A 27,014-nucleotide genomic window follows, 5' to 3' on the forward strand; every position below is an offset into this window, starting at 1 on the left:
TAGAATACAATCCCTCTCTAAGGAAATTGTTTAAAGTTACAAATCAGTTTTGTAGGAGACTCTAAAATTTACAAATAGCAAGTGGAGAAATAAGATGACAAACTATTTTTTTTGTTTGTGAGAGACAGTTCACAACCATAAAACAATGTTCTAAAATGAGTGGGTATTTATTTGTCCAGAGCAGTTGTAGTAGTAAATTATTATGTTGATCCACAACTACATAATAAACACAGTGTGCATTTGTAATTAAAATGTACTCAAAAGAGGAGGAATGTATATAACGATTTTCCCTACCAGCCCCTCAGCTGTTGACTTTTTGCTGAAGAGTGAGGGCACTGTGGAGCCATCCCCCTCATTGGCTTCCGGCTTCTAGGATTTTTTTTACAGGGGACGGGATGATTGTACAGGAACTTCTTTCATATCTTCCCTCTCTCGGCTCTTGTATTGGGGTATGTTTTTAAAAAGATGTGGGAGGGTAGATGCTCCTGAGATGAGGTGATTCTCTGTGCCCCCATTCCCCAATTACAGTAAATAGTTGGGGTGCTGTGCTACATGTGTTCCCTTTCCCTGTCATAAGTCTGTAGAACTTGAAAGTAGCAGCCTGAGTAGACAGTTACTTATCTTGAAATCAGAGCTGCTGACACAGATGATCCCTTCCCCTGTGATATAGGTTTAGCCTGTCTGGTTGGGGTTTATACTTTCTATCAAGAAGACTGTGTAAACTGGCAGGTAATATGATTGTTAGGACCCTTCTCCATTTGGCAAGAATGAGATAATCCATATATTTTCCCTGATACTCACTTTTCCCTAGACTTTTTTGGTTTATCTGGTGTAAGGGAAAGTGTGGTGGATTTGGTCATGAGTGGCCAATTGGGGCACTATGTTTTAGTTGTAAAACCAAACAAAACTTTCTCAAGTTTGATGTAGCATGGTTGGGTGTGTAATATTTGAGGGGGGAAAGTTTTTTGTGCTGATAAACTTATGATCTTTATACTGTTTATTTTCATACATCCATTTATATTTCCACAAGGGCTATCAAACGATTAAAAAAATTAATCATGATTAATCGCACTGTAAAAGGATACCATTTATTTAAATAGTTTTGGATATTTTCTACTTTTCAAATATATTGATTTCACTTAAAACACAGAATACAAGGTGTACAGTGTTCACTTTATATTTATTTTTTATTACACATATTTGCACTGTAAAAACCAAAGAAATAGTATTTTTCAGTTCACCTAATCAAGTACAGTAGTGCAATCTCTTTATCATGAAAACTGAACTTACAAATAAGGAATTATGTACAAAACAAAAACCTGCATTCAAAAATAAAACAATGTAAAACTTTAGAGCCTACAAGTGCACTCAGTCCTACTATTTGTTCAGCCAGTCGCTCAGACAAACAAGTTTATTTGCATTTGCAAAAGATAATGCTGCCCACATTTTGTTTACAGTATCACCTGAAAGTGAGAACAACCATTTGCATGGCACCGTTGTAGCTGGTGTTGCAAGATATGTACATGCCAGATGCACTAAAGATTCATATCTTCCTTCATGCTTAAACCACTATTCCAGGGGCCATGCGTCTATGCTGATGACGGGTTTTGCTCAATAACAAACCAAAGCAATGCGGACCGATGCATATTCATTTTCATCCTCGGACTCAGATGCCACCAGCAAAAGGTTGATTTTCTTTTTTTGTTGGTTCAGGTTCTGTAGTTTTCGCTTTGGAGTGTTGCTCTTTTAAGACTTCTGAAAGCATGCTTCACATCTCGTCCCTCTCAGATTTTGGAAGGCACTTCAGATTCTTAAACCTTGGGTCGAGTGCTGTAGCCGTCTTTAGAAATCTCACATTGGTACCTTCTTTGCGTTTTGTCAACTCGTAAGTGAAAGTGTTCTTAAAATGAACAACATGTGCTGGGTCATCACCTGAAACTATTATAACATGAAATATATGGGAGAATGTGGGTAAAATAGAGCCAGAGACATAAAATTCTCCCCCAAGGAGTTCAGTCACAAATTTAATTGATGCATTATTGTTTTAACGAGCATCATCAGCATGGAAGCATGTCTTCTGGAATGGTGGCTTAAGCACGAAGGGGCATACAAATGTTTAGTATATCTGGCATGTAAATACCTTGCAATGATGGCTACAGAAGTGCCATGTGAGCGCCTGTTCTCTCTTTCAGGTGACATTGTAAACGAGAAGTGGGCAGCATTATCTCCCGTAAATGTAAATAAACTTTTGTTTGCCTTAGAGATTTGCTGCAGAAGTAGTAGGACTGAGTGGATTTGTAGGCTCTAAAGTTTTACATTGTTTTGTTTTTGAGTGCAGTTATGTAACAAAAACATCTACATTTGTAAGTTGCACTTTCATGATGAAGAGATTGCACTACAGTACTTGTATGAGGTGAAATTATAAATGCCATTTTTACAGTGCAAATATTTGTAATAAAAATAACAATATAAAGTGAGCACTGTCTACTTTGTGTTGTAATTGAGATCAATATAATTGAAAATGTAGAAAAACATTCAAAATATTTAATAAATTTCAATAGGTATTCAGTTGTTTAACAGCGCAATTAAAACTGTGTGATTAATCACGATTAACTTTTTTAATTGCATGAGTTAACTGCGATTAATTGACCGCCCTAATTTCCACCAATGCTAGTATGTATCCTTATTTCCTCCTATTGAAGAAAAAAATATATAATTTTTAAAGCAACAGTAACTAATGAAAATATTAAAATCTGTAGTATGTTGAAGCTTCTGGAAAACAAGTGAACATTACCTGAGGGTGGAAGTTTATTTAAATAGTATGTTTGCAGGAGGTGTCCATCAGCTTAACAATATATAGGGGTTTGTGTGTGCACGCGCGCAGGCGTGTTATTAACAGCACCAGCACCCACTTCTATTTTTATCTGTGAACTGCAGTCAGATTTGGCCATTCATATATGCATCACCACACAGTGATTACTTTGCACCTTTACTAGAGGTGCTGGTTAAGGAAATGTTAACCCTAAAGGCTCAAAAACTTAATAAGAGCAAATTAAAAGAATACAAATTGGAGTTTTTCTTTTAACAGCAACAAAAAAAATTTTTTTTGTTTAGGCACTGGTGATTTTTTGTTTTGTTTCTTGAACATGTGAGTTTGAACACTGGCATTGGAAGAAAAGTCAGAATGACGTTCAGTCTTTCTTATTGTGCATTTGCTCATGAGTTTAGAGGGCTTTAAGTGTGAGTGTTTAACATTAGTGACAGCTTGTAGAAAAAAGAAAGCTACAGCTTCATGAAGAATTCCTGTTAGCTACTATGTTAAGCCTTGAAATACTTCTCTAATGGTACTGACAATTTTGTAATATGCAGCACAGTTGACCAGTGCTGCTTTTAGTGTAACCTTTAAATGTATTTTTTTATTCGTGCTGTAAGTTATATTTACTTTACCAGAGAAGTGTAGGTATGTTAGATGATGAACAATAAAGGTTTTATTTTTTTCTTGTGGTTAGTACTTTTTGCTTTTTTTGTTAATATATAATAATGACAGTTTAAATGTTTAACATTTGTGATAACTTGGTTGAGGCTGAGACTTGTGCTCATGTCCAAAGTGATAGTTTTTCTTTGAAAAATAATTAATATGGGAATCAGTAGAATAGCAGCTTTGGCAGGTAGAAAATACATTTCTGTTGGGAGGGAAAAACTGTTTATTTAAAAATTATTTTTGGGTGGCTCAATTTTTAAGAACTAAATGTACTTGAGGAATGCTAGACCTAATAGACCTAATAACTCTCACAGTGCATGGTTTGTCTACCTGATAAGTCATTTAAACATTAAATACAACTAATTAAATTAAAGGGGGGAGGGATAGCTCAATGGTTTGAGCATTGGCCTGCTAAACCCCGGGTTGCGAGTTCAATCCTTGAGGGGGCCACTTAGGGATCTGGGGCAAAAATCAGTACTTGGTCCTGCTAGTGAAGGCAGGGGACTAGACTTGATGACCTTTCAAGGTCCCTTCCAGTTCTAGGAGATAGGATATCTCCAAAAATTAACTGTATTTCCATACATTAAACAGATATTTGAGTAGTAATTACATTTTACATTCTAGGCACTGGATCATGCTTAATATATTATAAGAGAGGTTGCTTTTTCAATCAGTAGGTGGTAACAACTTTGTAAATGTTAGATATTGAGAATTCTGCTTCTCTGGGCTTTAAGTTGCCTTCAAAAAAGAGAGTTTTTACTACCTGAGTGACTCTATAAACTGTCAGATAAAACAAAACATATAAAATTGTCCAAGCAGTAACTTTTCCACATGCTATTCTCCAGTTAAAACTTGGGTCTGTATATATTTTTCTTTGGCTGTTCCACTGTAAATGCAGGAGTGGTAACTGCAGTCGATGTAGCTATTCCTTCAAAGATATCTGATATAACCAAACAGAATTGCTGTAACTGGAGTGATTTGACCAACGTCTAACTTGAATGGGGATTTCAATTTTAATTAAACAAAGGAATAACTGAAATCTTAGTATAGACTATTTTGTATAATAGTTCTAACCAAAAGCAATATCACTGTATGTTTAAGTTACCAAACTTAACATTAGTTCAGTTTCTCATAATAGGGGTGGGAGGGCAGTGGAGGGCAGGTGATAAAGGCACCAAAAAAGACTGTATTTTGGTCCCTGCAGCACTGTCACATCTTGAGGCAAATATAGCAGAATCTGAACCTCTGGTGCTACTCAGTGAAGCAATGTCTAACTGAATAAGGCTTATACTAATGGAAGCATTAAAGATTGTTCCATGTCTCAATAGCATAATGTCTGTGGAACACTGTTAGAATCCTTGGTGGATAGTGTGTGGAGTGGAGAGCATAATGTTGGTTCCTGATCTCATTTTCAGTGTACATTAGCAGTTTTCTTTATTACACAGTTTACTATAGAACAGAAATAATAATGTTCTTGTCATGCTTGAAAGAAGATTTAAGCACTAACTGTAAGTATGTGATTACAGTAATGTTCATTGTGCTAGGCACTTCCCATCCACACAGAGCTTATAACCTAAGTTTACTGGATCGACCAAGGGTGGGCAGAGGGGTATAACACATAAGCAGAATGAACAATATGATGGTAGTATGTCGTGTTAAATTCCACGGTCTTTTTGGGGGTGGGGGCTGGAGTTACTGAGGGAGAGGATACGCTAAAAACAGCAGGACAAGACAAGGGAGGGGAAAGGGGACGTTGAAGGGAGAAAGGTAGGGGGGAAAGGGCAGTGGAGAAAGGGAAGAGTATGAAGGGCAGGTGTGAATGACACTGAGGTATAGAGATTAAGGGAGGGGCCTGGAGAAACAGCAAATGAGCACTGTAGCATTACACCTTAAGGCTTAAGTCACCCATTTACTGTGACAGACTGCCTACACACCCTCTTGCTTGCAACAGAACCCTACTGTTGCTGCACATGTGCATTTCACTCTGCTTGGAGTGTTAGTTTAGCTCAGGGGTCGGCACGCGGCTCGCCAGGGTAAGCACGCTGGGTAAGCGGTTCGCCGCTCCAAGCCAATGGGGGCTGTGGGAAGCAGCTCCGGCCGAGGGATGTGCTGGCCGCGGCTTCCAGCTGCTCCCATTGGCTGGAGTGGCAAACCACGGCTAGTGGGAGCTGCGATTGGCTGGCCCGGCCTGCCAGGCTGCTTACCCTGGCGAACCGCGTGCCAGAGGTTGCCGACCCCTGGTTTAGCTTGAGCCAGGTTGGAATTCCAAACTTAACTATTGATATCTTTTGAAATAATTCTTCCTTGAAGGAGCAGGATTGGAGTGACCGGTTGACCCCCAGGTGTGCTCAAAAAACAGTTAAAAGCAGGGCTTTGGAGCTGTGCTCGAGCTCCGCTCCAGCTCTAGGCAAAAACCTGCAGCTCCACTGCTCCGGAGCTGCTCCAGCTCTGGGCTCCGCTCCAAAGCTCTGGTTAAAAGAACCAGATGATTTTGTAAACAACTATTTTTAGGGAGGAGGAGGGTGTGGATTTTTCTTAGGAACTGCTTGCTGACTTGAGTAAAAATTTGGATCACTAACCTTATCCCACATATTTATGACAATTGGAGCAAATTTTGAGACAACCTGCAGGTTTTAGAGAAATTAGACTCCCAGTGAGTGAGTGACTCTCAAATATAACTGTAGGAGAGTCTGGTGCTCTGTTATAATATATTATTCCTGGGGGAATTCTGCACCACTGCTTCTGCACAGAATTTGTCTCCCACAGCTTTCTTTGCTTCACCGCAGAAAAATGACTTTCTGACTGGGAAGCGAAGGGAAGTCACAAAAGCAGTCATGCAACCCTCTTCAGCAGTATGTTTTGGGTGCCCAGGGCAGCCGACCATGAGGTAAATCACTTTGGGGCAGAGGGGCGGGACTGGGTAGAACCCGGCTGGTGGCTCCTACCCTGTGCTGGGCTCAGCTGCTAATCCCGGCTGGGCTGGATGGAGCTTCCTCTTCCCCTGCATGACATCTGGGGTTGTGTCAGACCCACTCCACCCCCCCTACTTCCTGGCTGTAGGAAGCTCTGCAACCTCCCCCCCCACATGCTCCCTGCACGCATCGCTCCTCAGCTGCATGGTGAGGGGTCACTGTACAGGGAGCTGCTCCTCCAGCCACCCAACCTCCGTGCATCCAGACTCCCCCCCCCCCCCCGACGAGCCCCACTCCCCCTGCACCTGGACCACCCCGATGAGCCACCGTACCGAGTCCCACTCCCCCAGCATCTGGACCCCACCACTGAGCGTCCCACAACCTCAAAACGAGCTCTATCCCCCCCGCACACAGACAGCCCCCACTGAGCCCCACACACCTTCACCTGGACCCCCCCTACAGAGACCTATTACTGTTGCACACAGAACCCCCGAACAAGCCCCTGTGCATGCAGATCCCCACCACACATAGATCCCACACTGAGCCACCCGCACCCAGATTGCTCCACACACAACCTTCTCAATCCGCACCTGGATTCCCCCACATTAAGCCCCTCCACACTTGGATCCTGCCTTGATGAGCCTACCTGCCCACACGTGGTGCACCTGGTATGGAGTGGCATGGCCCTGGGGTGTTTCTGGGGCAGGCCTGGTCCTTGTGCCGTGTCAGGGTTGGGTGCAGCCTCATCGCTGAGTCCATGTCCCGGGGAGAAGCTGCACAATGATCTCCCACCAGGAAACCAACTTAGGACTCTCAACTCATAAGAAATTAACTGTCCACCTGAAAATTTAAAAACTACGTCAATACTTGTGTTTGTCTGTGTCCTTAAAATTCACACTTGGTTATTTCTGAAACATTATTGAAGTGAATTTTTCATTGATTTTTGATAGCAAGTTGTGAGTTATCCTCAAGTTAATTGTAATTAAGTCTTCACTTAAACTAGAGTAAAAATACTTAGGGCCAACTTCAGTCACGATGAGTTTGGCCTATGGTGTTAAATTAAAATGTGTAGAAGTTACCCCATCTCAGATTAAAAAAGTTAATTTGTGTAAGACTGCTTCTTCTTCGAGTGCTGTCCCTGTGGGTGCTCCGCTCTAGTTGATGGTGTGTCCTGGCACCGTTGATCAGAGATCTTTGGTAGCAGTGCCTGGCGGGGACGCACGCGCTCAGCTGCTGTCTCGCGTTGTCGTTAGGGTCTGCCTGAGCGCGCGCATCCTGCACCCCCCTCAGTTCCTTCTCAACCATCCTCAGCTGAAGACGGGACTCGGAGAAGTGCTCATCTCTTCCCTGGTTACTGTAGGAAATAAGTAGAGGAAAATAGAAATAGTTAGCTAGCCATTTCCCAGTTCTCCCTTTCCTTTAGCATAGTTCGTTAGTTTAAAAAATCCCGCACCCCCCCCCCCCCAATTAGTCTCTTGTTGAGATTTCCCTTGCCGCTCATACTTTCATTATACTGAGGTCACCAGGATTTAAGAAATGTGGCTCCTGCAAGGAGTCTCTGCCACGGTCTGACGGGCACTCACTCTGCGTTAAATGCCTTGGCGAGACACACATCCCTGCGAAGTGTCTCCACTGCACCAACTTAAAAACTAGAGCTTGCCGTGACAGAGACTTGCGGCTAAAAATGCTCTTCATGGAGAAAGCTCTGCAGCCGCCTACAGAGAAGGGCAGTAAACCTTTTTCCTCATGCTCCGCTGCCAAGTCAGAACTGACTGGGAGCATGGCTTCACCCTCTCACGCGAAGAGGTAGGAAGCCTTAAGGTCTCCTCTCAGAGACACTCAAAAGGGTAAAGGCTCTCCCTCAGGGTCTTTACCCTTGGTGCTGTCAGCACTGAGAGCAGGCAACTCTGACTGCCCGTGCACTTCAGAAGCAACTCACCTGGGGCTCAAAAGCAGGGACCCAACTTCCCGCAGCGGGAAGCTCTCCTCGGCACCAGTCCCCTGGCACAGACAATGGACCCAACACCGGCAATGCATTCTACCCCGGTGCCTGCCTGCAGGGTGACCAGATGTCCCAATATTTAACCATTTGTCCTGCGTCCCCATCAATGTAAATTCTGGTACAGGCACTGCAAGCTCAGTATATCAGCTGACCTGCAGTTCTTCTCCCCATTCCCACCATTTTGGTCGTACATGCATGTTTTGAGGGGAGTGGGAGGTGGGAAGAGGAAGGAGGGTTACTCAAGAGGTAACAATTCCCTCCTAATCAATTTCAAATTAAGGAATAAAGCTTTTTGTTCCGCTATCTTTGGTACAGTGTGACGCACATTAATTGCTAGCTTTTGTCTCTGCATTATTTTTTAAAGATCAGATGGGTATACTAGTAACTTTAATTAATCTTACACAGAGCAGTTAATTAAAATTTGTATCATCCGTCCATTTTCTACTTGTTCCCTATGTTCTATATCACAACAGGATTTTATTAATCCACATATTGCAATAAAGCTCTTAAATAATTACAGCTACACTTAAATCACTGTTCATAGATAGGTTTTATAATACAATACATATTTTCAGAAGAGGTTTCACTGATTTGCCATGTGGATCCTTAAAGTGACTGAAGTTGAGAAGCTGGAAGAATTGGGGGGGGGAGGGAGAAGACTCCCATCTTAAATCTTTTAAATTTTGAAATCGTTTTCCCCTATGCATAGTCCCAAAGAACTTGTTGATAGCTGCAGATAAATATCTTATCAAATAGATGGAAAGCTGCTTGGCTGAGTCATTGAAAGTTTTGCAATAACAGGGATTATGGAGGCTCCTGGTAGCATCTCCAATGTTGGTGTTGCAGTCTAAATGGGTTTACAATAGAGCAGAAGTTGCTGGTTTACTCTAAAAACAAGTATCCAGTGTGGAATTTGTTCTTACTCTGAATTTTCTACCTACTTGCTTTGTTTTTTTTCTTGAACATTTTATTATTAGGACGTTGTTGAAATTGGGCTCTGGATGAACATTTGGCCATGGAACTCCTGCTTCATGTCAGTGACTGAAACATGTTTTTTTGAAGGCTATTTATATACAAATCAGAGGTGCATTCTGAAAGATAACTTGCAATCGATAGGGGTTTTTAATACTTATTTAGGGTCCTGTTTTGCAACTATTAACGTTATAGCTGAAAGTCTCTGTCGCACATCCAAAGCTGGCTGATGAGCTTGTACGTGAAATCTTGTGCAATACAGAACCTTCTCCAATAAGAGCTATATTTTTTTTCTCCTTTTTTACTTCCAGTGTTGAGAACTTACATAGTTGCTGACAGAAAAAGTCATAAACAGTTTCACTTCTAATTGTCCCTTTCATTCAAACCCCATCTTCACTTAATTTAAAACAAACAGTTTTGTTGCAGTTAGGTTTGCCACATGTAAGAAACCTGACAAAAAAAGCAATGAAATAATCATTCAAATCGAGTCACGTGACATCACATACCTTCTTCAGCACAAGCACAAACTTCACCATTACTGCAGCTACCATACCCCACAGACCAGGCACCAGAACCTTAACTCTAGGGATTTCAGTAATCCAAAACACCTTTTAGCCATCTCTTAACGCATCCTTCCCCCCACCCCCCAAAGTCTCCTAACATAGCCAAGTACTACACCAATTGTCCATAAGTAATAGGGTTGGAAGGGGAAAATAATCTTGGGTGCATGCATAATTGAATAGATTGCAGGGGAGATTGGGTTGCGGTATATGGTCTGTGGTGCATGTGGTGATAATGTGTATAGTTGTGGGTGGAGGAATAGAAGACACGTGCTATTGGGTGGCTAAAACTTTCATTTAGTTACCTTGCTTTTGACTTGTTTGTGTGTATATATTAACATTTATTTTAAAACATATTAAAATTGTTAATGTACTAAAGTCAAGCACGTGCGTTAGGTAATGCATCTGCTGCCTTTCTTTGGCATTAAGATAGTCTGACATATCTGCCTTGTTCCCTCTGCAGGGTGGAACTTGCTCAAGCAATAAATCAGAATTGTATAGTGAAGGCAACTCTCTTCTGTAGGATCAATCTCATTTGTTGCAGATGTATTTAGGGAATGAGGCAGGGAACTGCAGGAAGAGGCAGGCCCAGTTAAGGTTCTAGAACTGTGAAGAGGCATGAAGGCAGGGATTTGAGTAGTTGGAGATGGTTTGACTTTTTGCATGTCCAAGACAGAAATAATGTAATATGCCAACTTTGAAGCTGTAGTGCTGGTGAAAAACCAAAACTTCTCTTTATTACATATTTATCTACTTAATTGATGAACTTAATGCTTTAGGAGCCTTTTGTAACTGTTACTTGAAATCTGTGCTTGAAAATCTCACCAGATAAACAGCAGCTGAAATGAATGTGAAAATTCTGTTTCTGCATGCAGTTCCCATAAAATTGGATAGATAAGCCAAGGAGTAAACTGATAAATGGAAGGGGAAAACACCTCCTTTAACTCTTCCCCAAATTTATTTCTTCCAATACTACCTCAATTTCCATAGAAGACGGAGACTAGAGCCCATGAGCTAAAACTCATCAGTTTCCAAATGCAATTTGTGTGGACGCAACCAAATTTCAACTCTTCTTATTATTTATGTAATAGTACCAAAACTATTAGTTACTCCTGGAACCCAAGCTTCTGGTTATCTAACCACTAGATGATCGTGAAGCTTCAACTCTGCTGAACTTCATATGAAATCAAGAACTTAGGCAAACTGATACGCATTTGTAGAAAAAGTCCCCACAATTCTCTCCCAGAAATGATGTCTGGAGACAGTTGTCTTCCTTTCGCCCAGCTTCATTGTATTACTATAACAGACTTTGAAGTGCAGGATGGGTTTAGAAAGCTGTAGAGTTAGGAAATATTGATTGGATATCCCTCAGATACCAAACTACGTACCAAGGTTCATCTGCTGGGAGTTGTTACTTGCTTTCCTTAAATAAGATGTCAGGTGGATTTTCCCATATTTCTATATGATGTGTTTTATATCTATACATTAAAATCTACCTCTTATTTGTATGTTTCACAATGTTAACACAACATTTTTTTAAATAGTCAATCCTTGTATATTTTGAGTAAATCTTTTTTTCTCAATTTTGGTTACTTTTAAAAAATAAGTTCCTTTCAAATCTATGGATAAAATCTTAAAATGATGTACACTATTTTCTTCAAACAGCATGTCAGATTAATTTTTTGTCCTAGGGAATTTTATTTAAGCCTTAATATATCATGTGCTATACATCACTATTAGTTGCTACTTGGGTGATAAATTGTTTTAATTTCTTCTCTGGAGGATGGAAGAAAATTTTCTGTGTGCACTAGCCTACTTGCTAGCCAGACAAGGAATGTTACTGTATACAGCCTTGTTTATACTTGTAAGTCAGGAGTTTGGATGCAGTACTCTTGCCAGATAGAAAGAGTGACAATTCTGGATGTGAAATTTCACATCTGTATTTTCTTAAATATATTCTACTAATTAATGTAATTTGGATTCTGGCTATGTTAAAATTTCACATCTGTATTTTCTTAAATATATTCTACTAATTAATGTAATTTGGATTCTGGCTATGTTAAAATTTCATCTGTTCATTTTTTTTCCTTTACAGGGAGGATTGAAAAATAGCAAGCATGAGTGCACACTATCTTCACAAGAATATGTCCATGAATTACGATCTGGTATCACAGAAGAAAAACTTCTTAACTGCCTAGAGTCTCTGAGAGTGTCTCTAACCAGCAATCCAGTCAGGTAGGAGATATGTTTTACTTTATAATAACAGAGATGAAATGTAATGGTGTTTATTGTAAATAATAAACTGTTGTGCCATATGTTGGACCCCTGTGTGAAACATGTTATAAAATTAGTTAATTTCTTGGGTTTCAGTACCAAGATTGAAGTCTAAAAGTACTGTGAACGATAAATGATCATAATGGTTAAAGACATGGGCTTTAGGTTAAGCACTGTTAAGAGGGAAGTGTCTAAAAGCAGAGCAGTAATTCTTATCGTTTCAGACTCTGCTTAACAATGTTTCTTCATGGAAGCTTTAGAAACCAGAAGATTTGCTGCTACTGTTTAAAAAGGCTTTTGAAATTGCTGAAACTATTGTTTTGGTTGAAGGACGGCAAATCGTTTGACATCAGAGGTGACTGGTAAATCAAGTTATTTACCTCTGGTGTCAAATGAGACACTGGGGCGAGCAATGAAACCTGCTGACTAGTAAGCTATGAATGGTTTTATGTATATTACCATATGGCATATTTGCTAATAGATCTGCCCCAGTGGCTTCAGTACATCTCCTCCTCTGTGCACAGCTTTAGTGTGAGAATGCACAAAGGATTGACAACTGGGCTGACTTTGAATTTGTATCCATGTTTATGTGAGGAATATTGGCTGACTTTCCATACCCGTTGTGAGGCTGATAACCTGCTGAGTTCCTTAAGCTGTAACATTTGTCCTGGCTGTTAATAATCTTTTTATACAGTCACTAAACATCCCTGAAGTTTGCAGGAAGGGGGTATGTGACCAGGGCACACTTTCTAAGATGTACAGTAATGGAACTCCTTTACTGCTGATGGTGGAATGTCTGAAGTGAAGGAGGGGAAGGGCCATTTGCTTCATCCCATATGCACTTCAATACCATAGCCATTCTTTCATAACAAAACGTAATTAGCCCTGGCTCAACACAGCCTTTACTTAGCATATTTGAAAAAAAAAATCCATGTGAAATATCTTGCACATCCACAACAGCTTGTTTTGAAAGCATCGTAAATTGTTCAAGTAACCAAAATTTGCCTGAAGGCTCAAATATGTCTCCCTAGTGAGGGACTATTCCCTCACATATTTAAGCTTCATGCCAATAGCAATTTTGGCATTCATTCTGCTAGTTAAAACAAATAAGCTACAGTACTCATCTTTCAAAGTGTGGCAAGTAGTATTTATTTTTAAGCTTTTCAGATATGTTGTATAAAAGTCTTGAGTAGTATTTTAGATAATGAATCATTTTGTAATCTTCAATGAAAAAACAAAGGCTAGACTGCAATTTTTTTTTATGGTAGATTTGGCCTGCCAGGAAAGTATCTTTCCTTAACTTTTTTGTTTAACTGTAAATCCTTGCTTTAGAGCCCGTAGTTTTGGAGTAACGTTAAATAGGTATGTGTGATACAGTGTGTAAAAGTCTTTAAACACTTGGGTAGGAGCAACCTGAGAAGAGTTAGACAAAAATATCTTCAGTTTCCTGTGCCAGCTGCTACTGAGTTTGTGGGCCAGGAATGCAAGGGATAAGAATCTTAGAAGTAAACTGGAGCTCACAGGCAATCAGGCATAATGACTATATTTTATGTTTGGTGCAGCCGGGGGCTACAGGAGTTGGGGAGGCTGCACCAAACTCAAAAGAAACAGACTACAGGTCAGAGTTAGAAGGAAAAAGTCTGTATGCAGTTTCTGGTCTCTTTCTGTACAATAGAAATCTATTTTGGCAATGTATCGCCATTCCCGTCTCCCCATGAGTTAGGGCTGACCAGGGGTTGGGTGAAGAAGAGCCCACTGTGTCCTCTGTTTTGCACCCCTGTAAACAGATTATAATATTATTCTGGTACTGTGAAAAGTGCCTCTACAATATGCCTCACTTCCTATGATCATAGAATCATAGATTATTAGGGTTGGAAGGGACCTCAGGAGGTCATCTAGTCCAACCCCCTGCTCAAAGCAGGACCAATCCCCAACTAAATCCCCAAATCCCTCAATGTCCCCCTCAAGGATTGAACTCACAACCCTGGTTTAGCAGGCTAATGCTCAAACCTCTGAACTATCCCTCCCCTCAGGTACAGTATAATATGTAGGCTGAAAAAACATGAATAAGATTTAAACTGTATATACATGTTCCCATGTTACTTGAATCAGTACCTTTAAAAGCCCTTTTTAAATAGGGGGCTTTAAATAAGATTCTCACCTGAAAACCTTTCCGATATACTTTCTTTAACTGCGTTAGAGGTCAGAACTAAGATCTAAAGTGTCATGGCTACATTCATTTTTGAAATGTCACTGAGCCAAAATATTTTTAGTGATTTTTTTTTTTTTTTTTGAATAGTGTAAAACTCTTTTTTGTCATACTATCACTCCTTCTGTTTGACTTATTTTATGCCTTTGGATTGTAAATCTTGTACCTGGGGGTTTAAAATTCCCTGTTCTTCTAGTTAAGCTCTATCAGAGGTGTTGATAGCATATTCTACATAGCTCTGAAAACATGCAACTTTCCCAGTTCCAGGAAAAAGTGTGCATTAAATTGAAAACTGCAAAATATTGCAATAAAGTCAGAAAAACTGTGGAGATCAGGAGGAGGTGAAATCCTACTGGAAATAAAAGGGAAACCTTTATTGATTATGAGTTGAACTCATTGAATTCAGCCGTGATGGACATATCTGTAGTGATTACATCTACTTCATGAAATGAGAATAACCAAGCAGACTTTTTGGAAGTCAATAAGTAATTCTTACATTTAAACTGGGTTTTTTTAGGGGCTTTTCCTTATAGCATATATTTGGGCAGATCAGTGCCAGCACTCATGCCAGTAATCATAGGCACAAGAACAGGAATCACCCAGCATCTCTTGCAGGGTGCATGTTGAAGGGCCTGGGAGAGCAGGGTAAACTTTTATTCTTGAATAATTCTGCTGATGTCTCTCTGTGTGTTGCAGTGTGGGGAGGAGGTTGAGAGTGGGATAAACGTTCATAGTATGGACATTCAGTGATAGTAGGCAACTAAGATGTGATGGGTGACTTCACATAATGTTTTTGTTAAATACACGGAGGCACCTGAATATGAGACAGTGCTGCGCACAGTCATACTATCCTTCTCAAGTGATAAAGAAAATGAATTTTGTTCGGCATAAAATATGATCTCCCATGCCCACCCTTACATTGGTGGCGTCTATAGGTTGATACTCAGCCTTGTTGTCAGTAAATAAATAATTTAGCGTAAGGGTGGAGCTGTACTCTGTTGTTGAAAATATGTGGTTAATACCCGTCTGAAGTTTGTGTTATGTCAGAACGTAAGGACTATATCATACCTTGAAGGTGCATGTCCCAGTTAAGGTCAGTGTGGAGGCACGCAAACTCAAGGAAGCATTGTGTCTCAGAAGGGCTCATTCCTGTATGAAACCCAGGATGTACAGCAGACCGCTGCTTTTGAACCACCCTTGAAGAAGATTCATTCCCTTCTGCAACTGGGTGCCTTGCCATAATTTCTCCGTTACTATGGAAAAACTAGTGTTGATGGTAACATTAGCCTTGGAATGGTTGAATTTGGATTTCAAGGCTAAATTTATTACATTGCCTTCAAGGAGTTCCTTGCCCAACTCCTGTGTCATAAATATTTTAATTCTGGGAGGCTGATTTACCTATTCAGTTCTGTTACAGAGGAAGTAAAATCAAACAAACAAAAACCAATTAAAACCGAACTTCTGTATTAGATTGAACATCTTGAGTTTGAAAATACCTTTCTCTGAACATAAAAAAAGATGTTTCATGAAAACTGGTCAGCAAAACTCTGGGAAATTCAGAGGCATGTCTGTGTACAGTTTGTGCTCTACTGGTATATTACCACTTCATAATCTTTCTTTTTCACTTTTAATTTTCTCTGCAGTGTGTGTTCAGAGGATAATTAACTAAATGTTTTTCTTTGCATGTTGTAGCTCATCCTCTAATCCCGGAGTTGGTGTGGGGGTAGGGAAGGGATGGGACAGACCAGTTGCCTGGATGAAGAAGCAAACAGTTACCTAAAAGTTTTGCCATAGGGATTATTTAGGAGAATTTTAGCACCATTTCTCATTACTTGAGTGAAGTCAATGTCAGTCTTAACAGGTATCTCTTGAATTGTATTGTTAAATTGGAATTCTCTCTCTGTCATGATGGAATTTGTCTTATGGTGAAATACACCCCTCCTGCATATACCTGGGCTCTAGTAGACCATTCTGTTTCACATGCCTTACATGGGTGCTAGGATAACTGCATCCTATGTCCCAGCTCCAGCTTGCTGCCCAGATTTCTTATTCTAGTGGAACTGAGCATGGAGGTCCATTCTCAGACCTGGTCTACATATGGTTTTTGTATTAGTATAACTGTTTTGGGTGGGAATACAACTTTTTTTTTGTAAACTGAAATCGTTTAAACCAGTACTGCCCATAGTTTGAAAGCAGTTACACCAGCATAAGCCTTCTTACACCAGTATAACTGCATAACTATGGGTTTGCAAAAAGAAGAACAGGAGTACTTGTGGCACCTTAGAGACTAACAAATTTATTAGAGCATAAGCTTTCGTGGACTACAGCCCACTTCTTCGGATTCATACAGAGTGGAATCAACATTGAGGAGATATATATACACACATACAGAGAGCATAAACAGGTGGGAGTTGTCTTACCAACTCTGAGAGGCCAATTAATTAAGAGAAAAAAAACTTTTGAAGTGATAATCAAGCTAGCCCAGTACAGACAGTTTGATAATAAGTGTGAGAATACTTACAAGGGGAGATAGAGTCAATGTTTGTAATGGCTCAGCCATTCCCAGTCCTTATTCAAACCGGAGTTGATTGTGTCTAGTTTGCATATCAATTCTAGCTCAGCAGTCTCTCTTTGGAGTCTGTTTTTGAAGTTTTTCTGTTGTAATATAGCCACCCGCAGGTCTGTCACTGAATGACCAGACAGGTTAAAGTGTTCTCCCACTGGTTTTTGAGTATTTTGATTCCTGATGTCAGATTTGTGTCCATTAATTCTTTTGCGTAGAGACTGTCCGGTTTGGCCAATGTACATGGCAGAGGGGCATTGCTGGCACATGATGGCATATATCACATTGGTAGATGTGCAGGTGAACGAGCCCCTGATGGTATGGTTGATGTGATTAGGTCCTATGATGATGTCACTTGAATAGATATGTGGACAGAGTTGGCATCGGGGTTTGTTACAAGGATAGGTTCCTGGGTTAGTGGTTTTGTTCAGTGATGTGTGGTTGCTGGTGAGTATTTGCTTTAGGTTGGGGGGTTGTCTGTAAGCGAGGACAGGTCTGTCTCCCAAGATCTGTGAGAGTAAAGGATCATCTTTCAGGATAGGTTGTAGATCTCTGATGATGCGCTGGAGAGGTTTTAGTTGGGGGCTGAAGGTGACAGCTAGTGGTGTTCTGTTATTTTCTTTGTTGGGCCTGTCTTGTAGGTGGTGACTTCTGGGTACTCGTCTGGCTCTGTCAATCTGTTTTTTCACTTCAGCAGGTGGGTATTGTAGTTTTAAGAATGCTTGATAGAGATCTTGTAGGTGCTTGTCTCTATCCGAGGGATTGGAGCAAATGCGGTTATATCTTAGAGCTTGGCTGTAGACAATGGATCGTGTGGTGTGTCCTGGATGGAAGCTGGAGGCATGTAGGTAAGTGTAGCGGTCAGTAGGTTTCCGGTATAGGGTGGTATTGATGTGACCATCACTTATTAGCACAGTAGTGTCCAGGAAATGGACCGCTTGTGTGGATTGATCTAGGCTGAGGTTGATGGTGGGATGGAAATTATTGAAATCATGGTGAAATTCCTCAAGGGCTTCTTTTCCATGGGTCCAGATGATGAAGATGTCCTCAATGTAGCGCAAGTAGAGTAGGGGCGTTAGGGGACGAGAGCTAAGGAAGCGTTGTTCTAAGTCAGCCATAAAAATGTTGGCATATTGTGGGGCCATGCGGGTACCCATAGCAGTGCCGCTGACTTGAATGTATATATTGTCCCCAAATGTGAAATAGTTGTGGGTGAGGACAAAATCACAAAGTTCAGCCACCAGGTTAGCTGTGACATTATCAGTGTTTTAACTATATTGAATATAATTCAATCAGTACAACTTGTTTGTGTAGACATGGCCTTATAATTTACTGCTGACAGTGTCCTCTACTCTTTATGGCAGTCAGGAGTAGAAAAGCTCACTTCTGTAAGCTTGTGTGTATACTAGACATACTGGGGCGATTCAGAGAATTATGATAATGTAGTGATTTAAAAAAATTAGTTCAGTGGAGGGTGGGTGGCAGTAACTCATATTCAGCACTTTTATTGGCAGAGATTAGAATTTATGGGCTTTGTGGGAAATAACTCTAGCAGAATTGGTTTTCAAATCGTTCATTATCCTCTGTCGTCTTATTAACTCATAGAATATTTCCAAGGAAGCAGTAATACTATTGTAACTAATTTGGGCAGGGACTTCTTTTCTATTGGCTTTCGCGTGAAGCTGCTGAATGAAAACTTCTGGGCGCTATACCATATAATTTCAAGTATACTTTTTAACAAGTTAGAGTGGATGACTGCATTAATGGGGAAGTTAACAATTCACTGACTCTGCTACATGTACTAAAGGATGAACAAGAACTTAAGTTAATTTACAATGTTTTGTTTATGGAAGTATCAGTTATTCATAATATAAGCCGTTATTAAACTATCTGAATTTCAGGCATTTATCGTAGTCTAGCATTTCCAAACAGCTCATATAAAAATATTGTTTACCAAGTTTGAGTATCTTTTGCATACAGCCTACTTCAATACTTGTCCTGGGGTTTCATAATTTCTTTCATTGAGGAAATAATTAATAATTTTATCCAAATAAGTAGATGATAGTTGACTAGCACTTGAGAAAATAGGTTAACAACATCTAGTTTATTGTATGCTAAATATTCTCTGTAAACATGGCATACTTGCAATGACAAAAATTTTTAATAAGATGAGAACTTAAAATATAAAAGTTTTGATTTTGTTGTGCATTTAGTATTTTCTCTTCCTTGTAGTCATTTTATACTAATAAAATGGAAATAGTGTTGGAAATAAATATAATTTGCTAGGTTCCTCATGTGATATGAAATTACCTTCGCATAAACATGCAGCATTTTTATATTTAAGGTCATTATATACCACGTTGCATAACCTGATAATAAGTAAATGAAATTGACTCTCACGAAAAGCCCAGTGATGACAAACTGAATTATCACAGTGAAGCTGGAACATAATACAAGTTTGGTATAATTTGACACACTAATAATGGAACAAAAATATAAAGAAGTGTATTCATTTAGAATATCTTCTGGCCATTTTTTAATTGTATTACTATGATTTGTGTCTGTGGAGAAAGTATTGTATTAAGAACAGATCTAAAACATTACCATAGGAGATGTACTAAAATATATTTTTATTTAGTTGCTTTGGGTGAAGTGTAGCTATCAAAGTTAGCCTGGACTGGTAATTCACAGCAAGTTCAGAAGACAATTCCTGACACTTTATATCTTGTAATCTTTGCTAGTTGTTGATAGAATCAGTATATAATCATACTTCTATCAATACTCATTCTCGTCACTGTGACTTGGAGATGCATAACTTCTGCAAACCTTATGTACAGGTGAAAATCTGTCATTTACATCATTGGCCGCCTGACTCCAACGAAGGAGGAATAACTTGTAGAAGAAAGTAACCTTGAATAATATTGATATAGGTTAACTAGGCTGTAGGGCAGAATTTGGAACCTATTTATTCCTGTGCAACCTCATTGATCTTTGGCCACATCTACAATAGACTATTTTACTGGTAGCATTTGTGCCAGCATACAGCTACTGACATTGCTGTAGCATGTGAACGTTAGGCCTCCCCCCGCCCACCGCAGCATGTCCTCTCAGCAAGAGGCTTTATCAACAAAAGACAACCGGCACTGTGGGTAGGCATTCCAGTGTCTCCTGTGCTATCTTGTGTGCTGCTTTGTGGGTCGTTTTTGCAGGCATTGTGGGATACCAGCAATTCCTCTCATGGAATTGTGGGAGCTTGGAGTCAAATTTTCGCTATTCCCTTTGTTCCATCGCATAATGTGCTCTTCCTCGCACAGCTTTTCAGTCTCTCCACTATCTTGCTGTCAGGAGCAGGGATGCCTAACAGATCAGTGGAGTTCTTGTCTGTTTTAGTGACAGGGCACTGGATAATTCTATATTTGCAGAACTTCAGCTACCACAGTGGCCAGTTTGAATTGGAGCAAAACTCATCTAGGTGGTCTCACTTCTGTGGAAAATGAAAAAACCCTCCTCAGTCAGTGGTGGATTAGCCACTGGGCCAGTGGACCCATGCCCAGGGGCCCTGGCCAATGCGGGGTGTGGGGGGTGGGGAGAAAAATGGGCACCCCTCTGCCCAGACCCACTCTATCCGCCTGCCACTTCTGCCGGGGAGCAGGTTTGGGGCCCAGGGGCTTGCCTCGCTGTGCCCGTCTGGTGTTCCGACTGGAGCGTCAGGTGGGCAAAGTAGGGCAAGCCCCCATGCCTTGACCCCATTTCCCTGGCAGGAGCACGGTGAGGAGGGGATTGCGGGTGGGAGGGGACTGCAGGTGTAATAGGTGGGGAGGGGCCCCCACTTGCTCTGGCCCAGGGGCCCACACAAAACCCTAATCCACCCCTGTCCTCAGAATATCTATATTAATTTCTATGTATTTAATTTGTAATGCCATTTCTCTGGCCAGATTAGGTACCTTCTAACTTGGATTTGGGAGCAAGACATTCAAAGATAGGATAGCTGTGTGACTTTGGGCAAGTTATTTAACCTCTGTGTCGGTTCCCCAGAAAAATGGGAATAATACTCTACATCATAAGAATTTTGTGAGCATTAGATAATGGTTCTGAAGCAGCTGGAAGATATGAAACCCTATATAAGTTGTTACACTCAGTTATCTTCACTAATAGTAGTAAGTGACATAGAAGGCTGATAAAATGTCGGGAGGTGCTGAGATACTATGAAGAGGATTCTGATGTGAGTGTCTGCTCAGGTAAAATCTCAGAGGTGGATTCCAAAATTGTGAACCACATTAAACTAACAAAAAAGTAAAAGCACCAAGATCTTTTTCAGATGTTCGATTTAGTCACCCCTGAGCCACCACTCATGCTCTGAAACACTTTAAAAAAAAAAAATTCCCTTTATGGACTGTGACAGGTTGGATCACAGAAACCCCCTTAGGAGCTGCCACCCAATGTGCAAAGACTACCCCTGCTCCTGTTTTCCCTGCCAGCTCAGGACTCCAGTACCTTGTCTTGCTGAGCCAGACACTCCTGTCTGGCTCCAACACAGACCCAGGGTCTGAATCACTTGTCCCAAAGCTGCAAGTTTACCTGAAAACAGCTCACAGTAGTGTGCTTGTCTTTAGCACTCAGATGTCCAACTCCCAATGGGGTCTAAACCCAGATAAATCCGTTTTACCCTGCATAAAGCTTATGCAGGGCAAACTCATATATTGTTCGCCCTCTATAACACTGATAGAGAGAGGTGCACAGTTGTTTGCTCCCTCAAGTATTAATACATACTCTGAGTAAATTACTAAATAAAAAGTGATTTTATTAAATACAGACAGTAGGATTTAAGTGGTTCAAAATAGTAACAGACAGAACAAAGTAAATCACCAAGCAAAATAAAATAAAATGTGTAAATCTATGTCTAATCAAACTAAATATAGATAATCTCACCCTCAGTGATGCTTCAGTAAGTTTTTTCTCAGACTGGACACCTTCCAGGCCTGGGCACAATTCTTTCCCCTGGTACAGCTCTTGTTGCAGCTCAGGTGATAGCTAGGGGATTCTTCATGATGGCTCCTCTCCCCCCTTGTTCTCTTCCACCCCTTTATGTATCTTTTGCATAAGGCGGGAACCCTTTGTCCCTCTGGGTTTCCACCCCCCCTCACTGGAAAAGCACCAGGTTAAAGATGGATTCCAGTTCAGGTGACATGATCACATGTCACTGCAAGACTTCATTACTCACTTGCCAGCACACACATATACAGGAAGACTCACAGGTAAATACAGCCATCTGCAGACAATGGGAGTCATCAAGATTCCAAACCATCCTTAATGGCCCACACTTTACATAATTACAATAGGCCCTCAGAATTGTTTTATTTTTCTAGTTTTAGATACAAGAGTGGTACATTTCTACAAATAGGATGATCACACTCAGTAGATTATGAGCTTTGTAATGATACCTTACAAGAGACCTTTTGCATGAAGCATATCCCAGTTACATTATATTCACTTTTATTTTTATAAAACCATATAGACTGCACAACATCACATGGACTTATCACAAGATCTTTCCTAATGGAAGGAAAGAGAACATTCTATAAAGGAAACATGTTCCCTTTCTAATCACATTGTATCTATTGCTTCTTCTTCGAGAGATGTCCCTGTGGGTGCTCCACTACAGGTGTTGGTGCGTCCCTGCGCCTTCGCCCGGAGATTTTTGCAGCAGTACTCATAGCGGCCACGCATGCTCAGAATCTGCCCCCCCGCTGTGACTCTAGGGTAATAGAACGCATGCGTGGCCGGTCTCCTCAGTTCCTTCTCAACCGTCCCCGGCCTGAGACGGAGCTCAGCAGACTCATTAGAGAATCCTTCACTATTGCCTTAATTATCCTTTAGAAACCAGTTTTTTCTGTCAGTTTTCTCTGTTAAAATAGTTACTTACCCAGTTTATCTTTAAAAAAAAAAAAAAAAAATTCCTGTCAGCCGCGGCTATGCCGGGCTCCACCGGTTTCAAGCGCTGTGCTATTTGTAAGGAAGCTATCCCGTCATCGGACGGGCACTCAAAGTGTATAAAATGTTTGGGGGAAGCTCACATTCCCCAAAAATGTGCCCACTGCTGTAAACTCAGCTCCAGGGCACGGAAAGACAGGGAGCTTAAACTCAAACTGCTCCTGCTTCAAAAATCTATCGGGTCAGTTTCAGACCCAGGCATTGAAGCCGGCTCCGCTACCTGACACAGCCCCCCCCCTCAAAAAAGCTCAAGAAGTCTACGAAAAAGGGGCACCTTTCCTCACCGAGCAAGACTATGAGGCATAAAGTTTCTCCAGGCAGATCAACGATCTCTCTGCCTGTGATTCCTCGCCTCAGCAATTTTCACGAGCCAGGCTCCTCCGGAACAGCGCAAAAGCCGCTTGAGGCTTCAGCGCCGCCGAGAAGCTCTGGTGCCGAGGCATCAGGCTTCCAGTTGCCTGCCTCAGGGACGGCACCGTTCGGCACCGCGAATGAGACGGTGCCGACATTCTACAGCACGCCTCACCCGAGGCAGCCCGACATTTCTCGCCCGGCACCGACCGCGGCACCAACGCCTGCGGGGCATTCTGACACACAGATCACAGCCAGAAGCCCCTATTGCAGGAATGCTCTTGTGCAGCAGCCTCTGTCGGCTCAGCTTTCATCTCCCGCAGGAGCTGCTTTCACTCATTTTACCCAGACAGCTGATCTGCTAGTATCACCTACCTTGCAGTCTCCGCTCATGAATGCATATTCTGTTTCGATGCCTGAGTCAGGATCTGAGCAGTTTTCCTCCAGTGAGGAGGAAGCAGATCCACAGGGAGTTTTTTCCCCATATCATGACTCCCAGCCCCGGACCCAGAGCAATAAGGGCTATGGAAATACTACCTCATCCCACTCTCAGGACCCTGCCCTTTGGGGGATGAACCCCTGGATGGCACCACCTATGCCCTACCCGCCACCATGGCAATACTGGACACCATGGACATCATACCCTCGGGAACACATGCCCCGTGGCCATTCGACCAGGCGCAACACTGATCCAGTGCCGTCTCCTAATGCATATGCTAGTGACACGAGACGCCTGGCAACACAGCCACGTTCCCAGGATAAACCTAGCCCTTCTCCTGGTCCAACAGATCCGGAGTTAGCACCGGAGGAAGCATTACTTCCCCTTCCTCCCACTCCCTCTGATGAATATACAAAATTCCAGGACCTCTTTAAGAGAGTTGCTAGTGACCTGAACATTAACTTGGAAGTGGTTCCCGAACAACAGCATGAGCTAACGAACATCCTACAGCCCCCTTCTTCCTCCAGAGTGGCACTTCCAATTAACGCAGCCCTTTTAGAACCCGCTAAGTCCATCTGGCAGACTCCAGCGACAAGCCTACCTACCTGCAAGCAAGCGGACAAGAAGTATTTTATTTCTCCAAAGGACTCTGAATTCCTTTTTACCCACCCAGCACCAAACTCATTGGTAGTGGACGCTGCGAACCAGAGGGCCAGACAACAGTATTCTCGTTCTGCCCCACCTAACAAGGATAGCAAACGACTGGACCTGTTTGGTCGCAAGGTCTATGCATCCTCCACCCTCCAATTTCGCATAGCTAATTATACTGCAGTCCTGGCAAAATACGACCATAAAAACTATAATAAGTTAATGGACTTTATTGATGACATTCCAGAACAAAGAAAACAACAGTTCAGAGCTATAGTTTCTGAGGGCCAAGCCATTTCACGCACCGCTCTCCAAGCAGCCCTCGATGTAGCCAACACAGTGGCAAGATCTACCGCTACAGCGATAGTCATGCGACGGGGCTCATGGCTCTCCTCTTCCTTTTTTCCTCGCGAAGTTCAGAACACAATTGAAGATCTTCCCTTCGACGGTGACAAACTCTTTGCTGCTAACACGAATGAAGTGCTTCATTCAATGAAAGACTCCAGAACAACCCTCCGGTCTTTAGGTCTCCAGACACCTACGGCAAGAAGACGACAATATCGATACCAACCATACCACCGGCCACGTTATCCCGCATTTACACAACCTTCCCATAGACCGCAGGAACAGCAACAGCCGCAACGTCCACGACCAAGATTCCAGCGACGTCGCCCAAACTCTACAGGGGCGCCTCAACCCCCACCAGCTAATAGGCAGATTTGAAAACTTGGTCGAGGGTTTAGAAAGCAATGCCCTCACTTCAGCCGGCACACCAATCTTTGGACACCGCCTACGACCTTTTTTCCAACAATGGAGGAAGATTACCTCCGACAAGTGGGTCTTAGAGGTAGTTACAATTGGATACGTCATCCCCTTCCTCTCCTTACCTCCCACCCACCCACCCTCCCCGTCCCTCTTCAGGGACCCTTCTCACGAGCAGCTACTCCTCCAAGAGGTGCAACATCTCCTTCATCTGGGAGCAGTAGAAATCGTGCCAGAGCGACACAGAGGGAAGGGTTTTTACTCCCATTATTTCTTAACGGAGAAGAAAAATGGGGGATGGCGACCAATCCTCGATCTCAGGCGGCTCAACAGATTCATCAAAAAGCAAAAGTTCAAGATGGTGACCCTCAATACCATAATCCCAGCGCTGGAGCAGGGCGACTGGTTTTCTGCCCTCGACCTACAAGATGCCTATTTCCACGTCACTATACATCCGGCCCACAGACGTTTCCTCCGATTTACCCTTGGTTCCACACATTTCCAATACAGGGTACTCCCCTTCGGACTATCTACAGCCCCCCGTGCTTTTTCCAAACTTCTAGCTGTAGTCACTGCTCACCTCAGGAGACAAGGGGTAATAATATTTCCGTACCTCGACGATTGCCTCCTCAAAGCTTCAACATTCGACGAGGCGCTCCGGTTCACACGACTCACAGTTGAGTGCTTTCTTTCTCTCGGCCTACAAATAAACAAAGACAAATCCACATTACGCCCCACCCAGCACCTTCAGTTCATAGGCGCAGACCTCGACTCTCGGACCGGGCTAGCATCGCTCCCACCCGATCGCTACAATTCCATAAAACAACTGACCACAACTATTCGCAACAGCCCTCAGGTAACTGCCCGAGACTGCCTGCAACTACTAGGTCACATGGCCTCGTGCACTTTTGTCGTCCAGAATGCACGCCTACACATGAGGTGCTTCCAAGCGTGGCTGGCAACGGTTTACAAACCGAATATGCATTCTTTAAACAAGACTCTCTCCCTGCCTACTCCAGTCAAAGACTCGCTACGTTGGTGGACCGTCTACTCCAACCTTTGTTCTGGAGTCCCGTTTCTTCAACAGGCTCCATCACGCATTCTGACCACCGATGCATCTATGACAGGGTGGGGTGCACATATGTCTCATCACACAGTACAGGGACTATGGTCACCAACCGAGACCTCCCTGCACATAAATGTACTAGAACTTCGAGCCATTCGCAACGCGTGCCGTCACTTCCTGCCACTAATCAAACATCATCACGTACGCATAATGACGGACAACATTGCTTGCATGTTTTACGTAAACAGGCAGGGCGGAGCTCGTTCCTATTCGCTGTGCACAGAGGCTATGAAGCTCTGGAATTGGTGCATTGTGAACAACATCCGGGTATCAGCTGCTTATCTTCCCGGAATCATGAACACCACAGCGGACGAACTGAGCAGACGCTTCCCATGGGACCACGAGTGGGAGATAGACGAGAAAACCATTCACAACGTATTCAGCATCTGGGGTTACCCAACAATAGACCTCTTTGCAACTGCAAAGAACAAGAAATGTCTCAATTTCTGCTCCAGAGCAGGACTGGGCAAACATTCCCTGGGGGACGCATTCATGATCTCATGGCACCGAAACCTATTCTATGCGTTTCCCCCGATACCAGTTCTCAACAGGGTTCTGATAAAAATACGAACGGATCGAGCCAAGGTGATCCTCATTGCCCCATCGTGGCCCAGACAACCATGGTTTCCCTTCCTCACCAGAATGTCAATCCAACCACCAATCTCCCTGCCGCTTATTCCGAACCTTCTATCTCAGCAGCACGGTCGTTTTCTCCACCCCAACC

General features: G+C 42.2%; 1 protein-coding gene across 6 annotated transcripts in view; it reads left to right on the plus strand.

The window, feature by feature from the left end:
- The window catches only part of DIAPH2 (diaphanous related formin 2), an 869,427-nt gene that overhangs the window by 125,008 nt on the left and 717,405 nt on the right, over nucleotides 1-27,014 (plus strand). For all 6 annotated transcript variants that reach the window (XM_054038969.1, XM_054038972.1, XM_054038973.1 and 3 more), the window contains one exon: nucleotides 12,023-12,162. In XM_054038969.1, coding sequence (XP_053894944.1) covers nucleotides 12,023-12,162 — 140 coding nt within the window. The remainder of the gene's footprint in view (nucleotides 1-12,022; nucleotides 12,163-27,014) is intronic.

This window comes from Malaclemys terrapin, chromosome 9 (assembly GCF_027887155.1).
Source record: "Malaclemys terrapin pileata isolate rMalTer1 chromosome 9, rMalTer1.hap1, whole genome shotgun sequence".
Taxonomy (NCBI): Eukaryota; Metazoa; Chordata; order Testudines; family Emydidae; genus Malaclemys; species Malaclemys terrapin.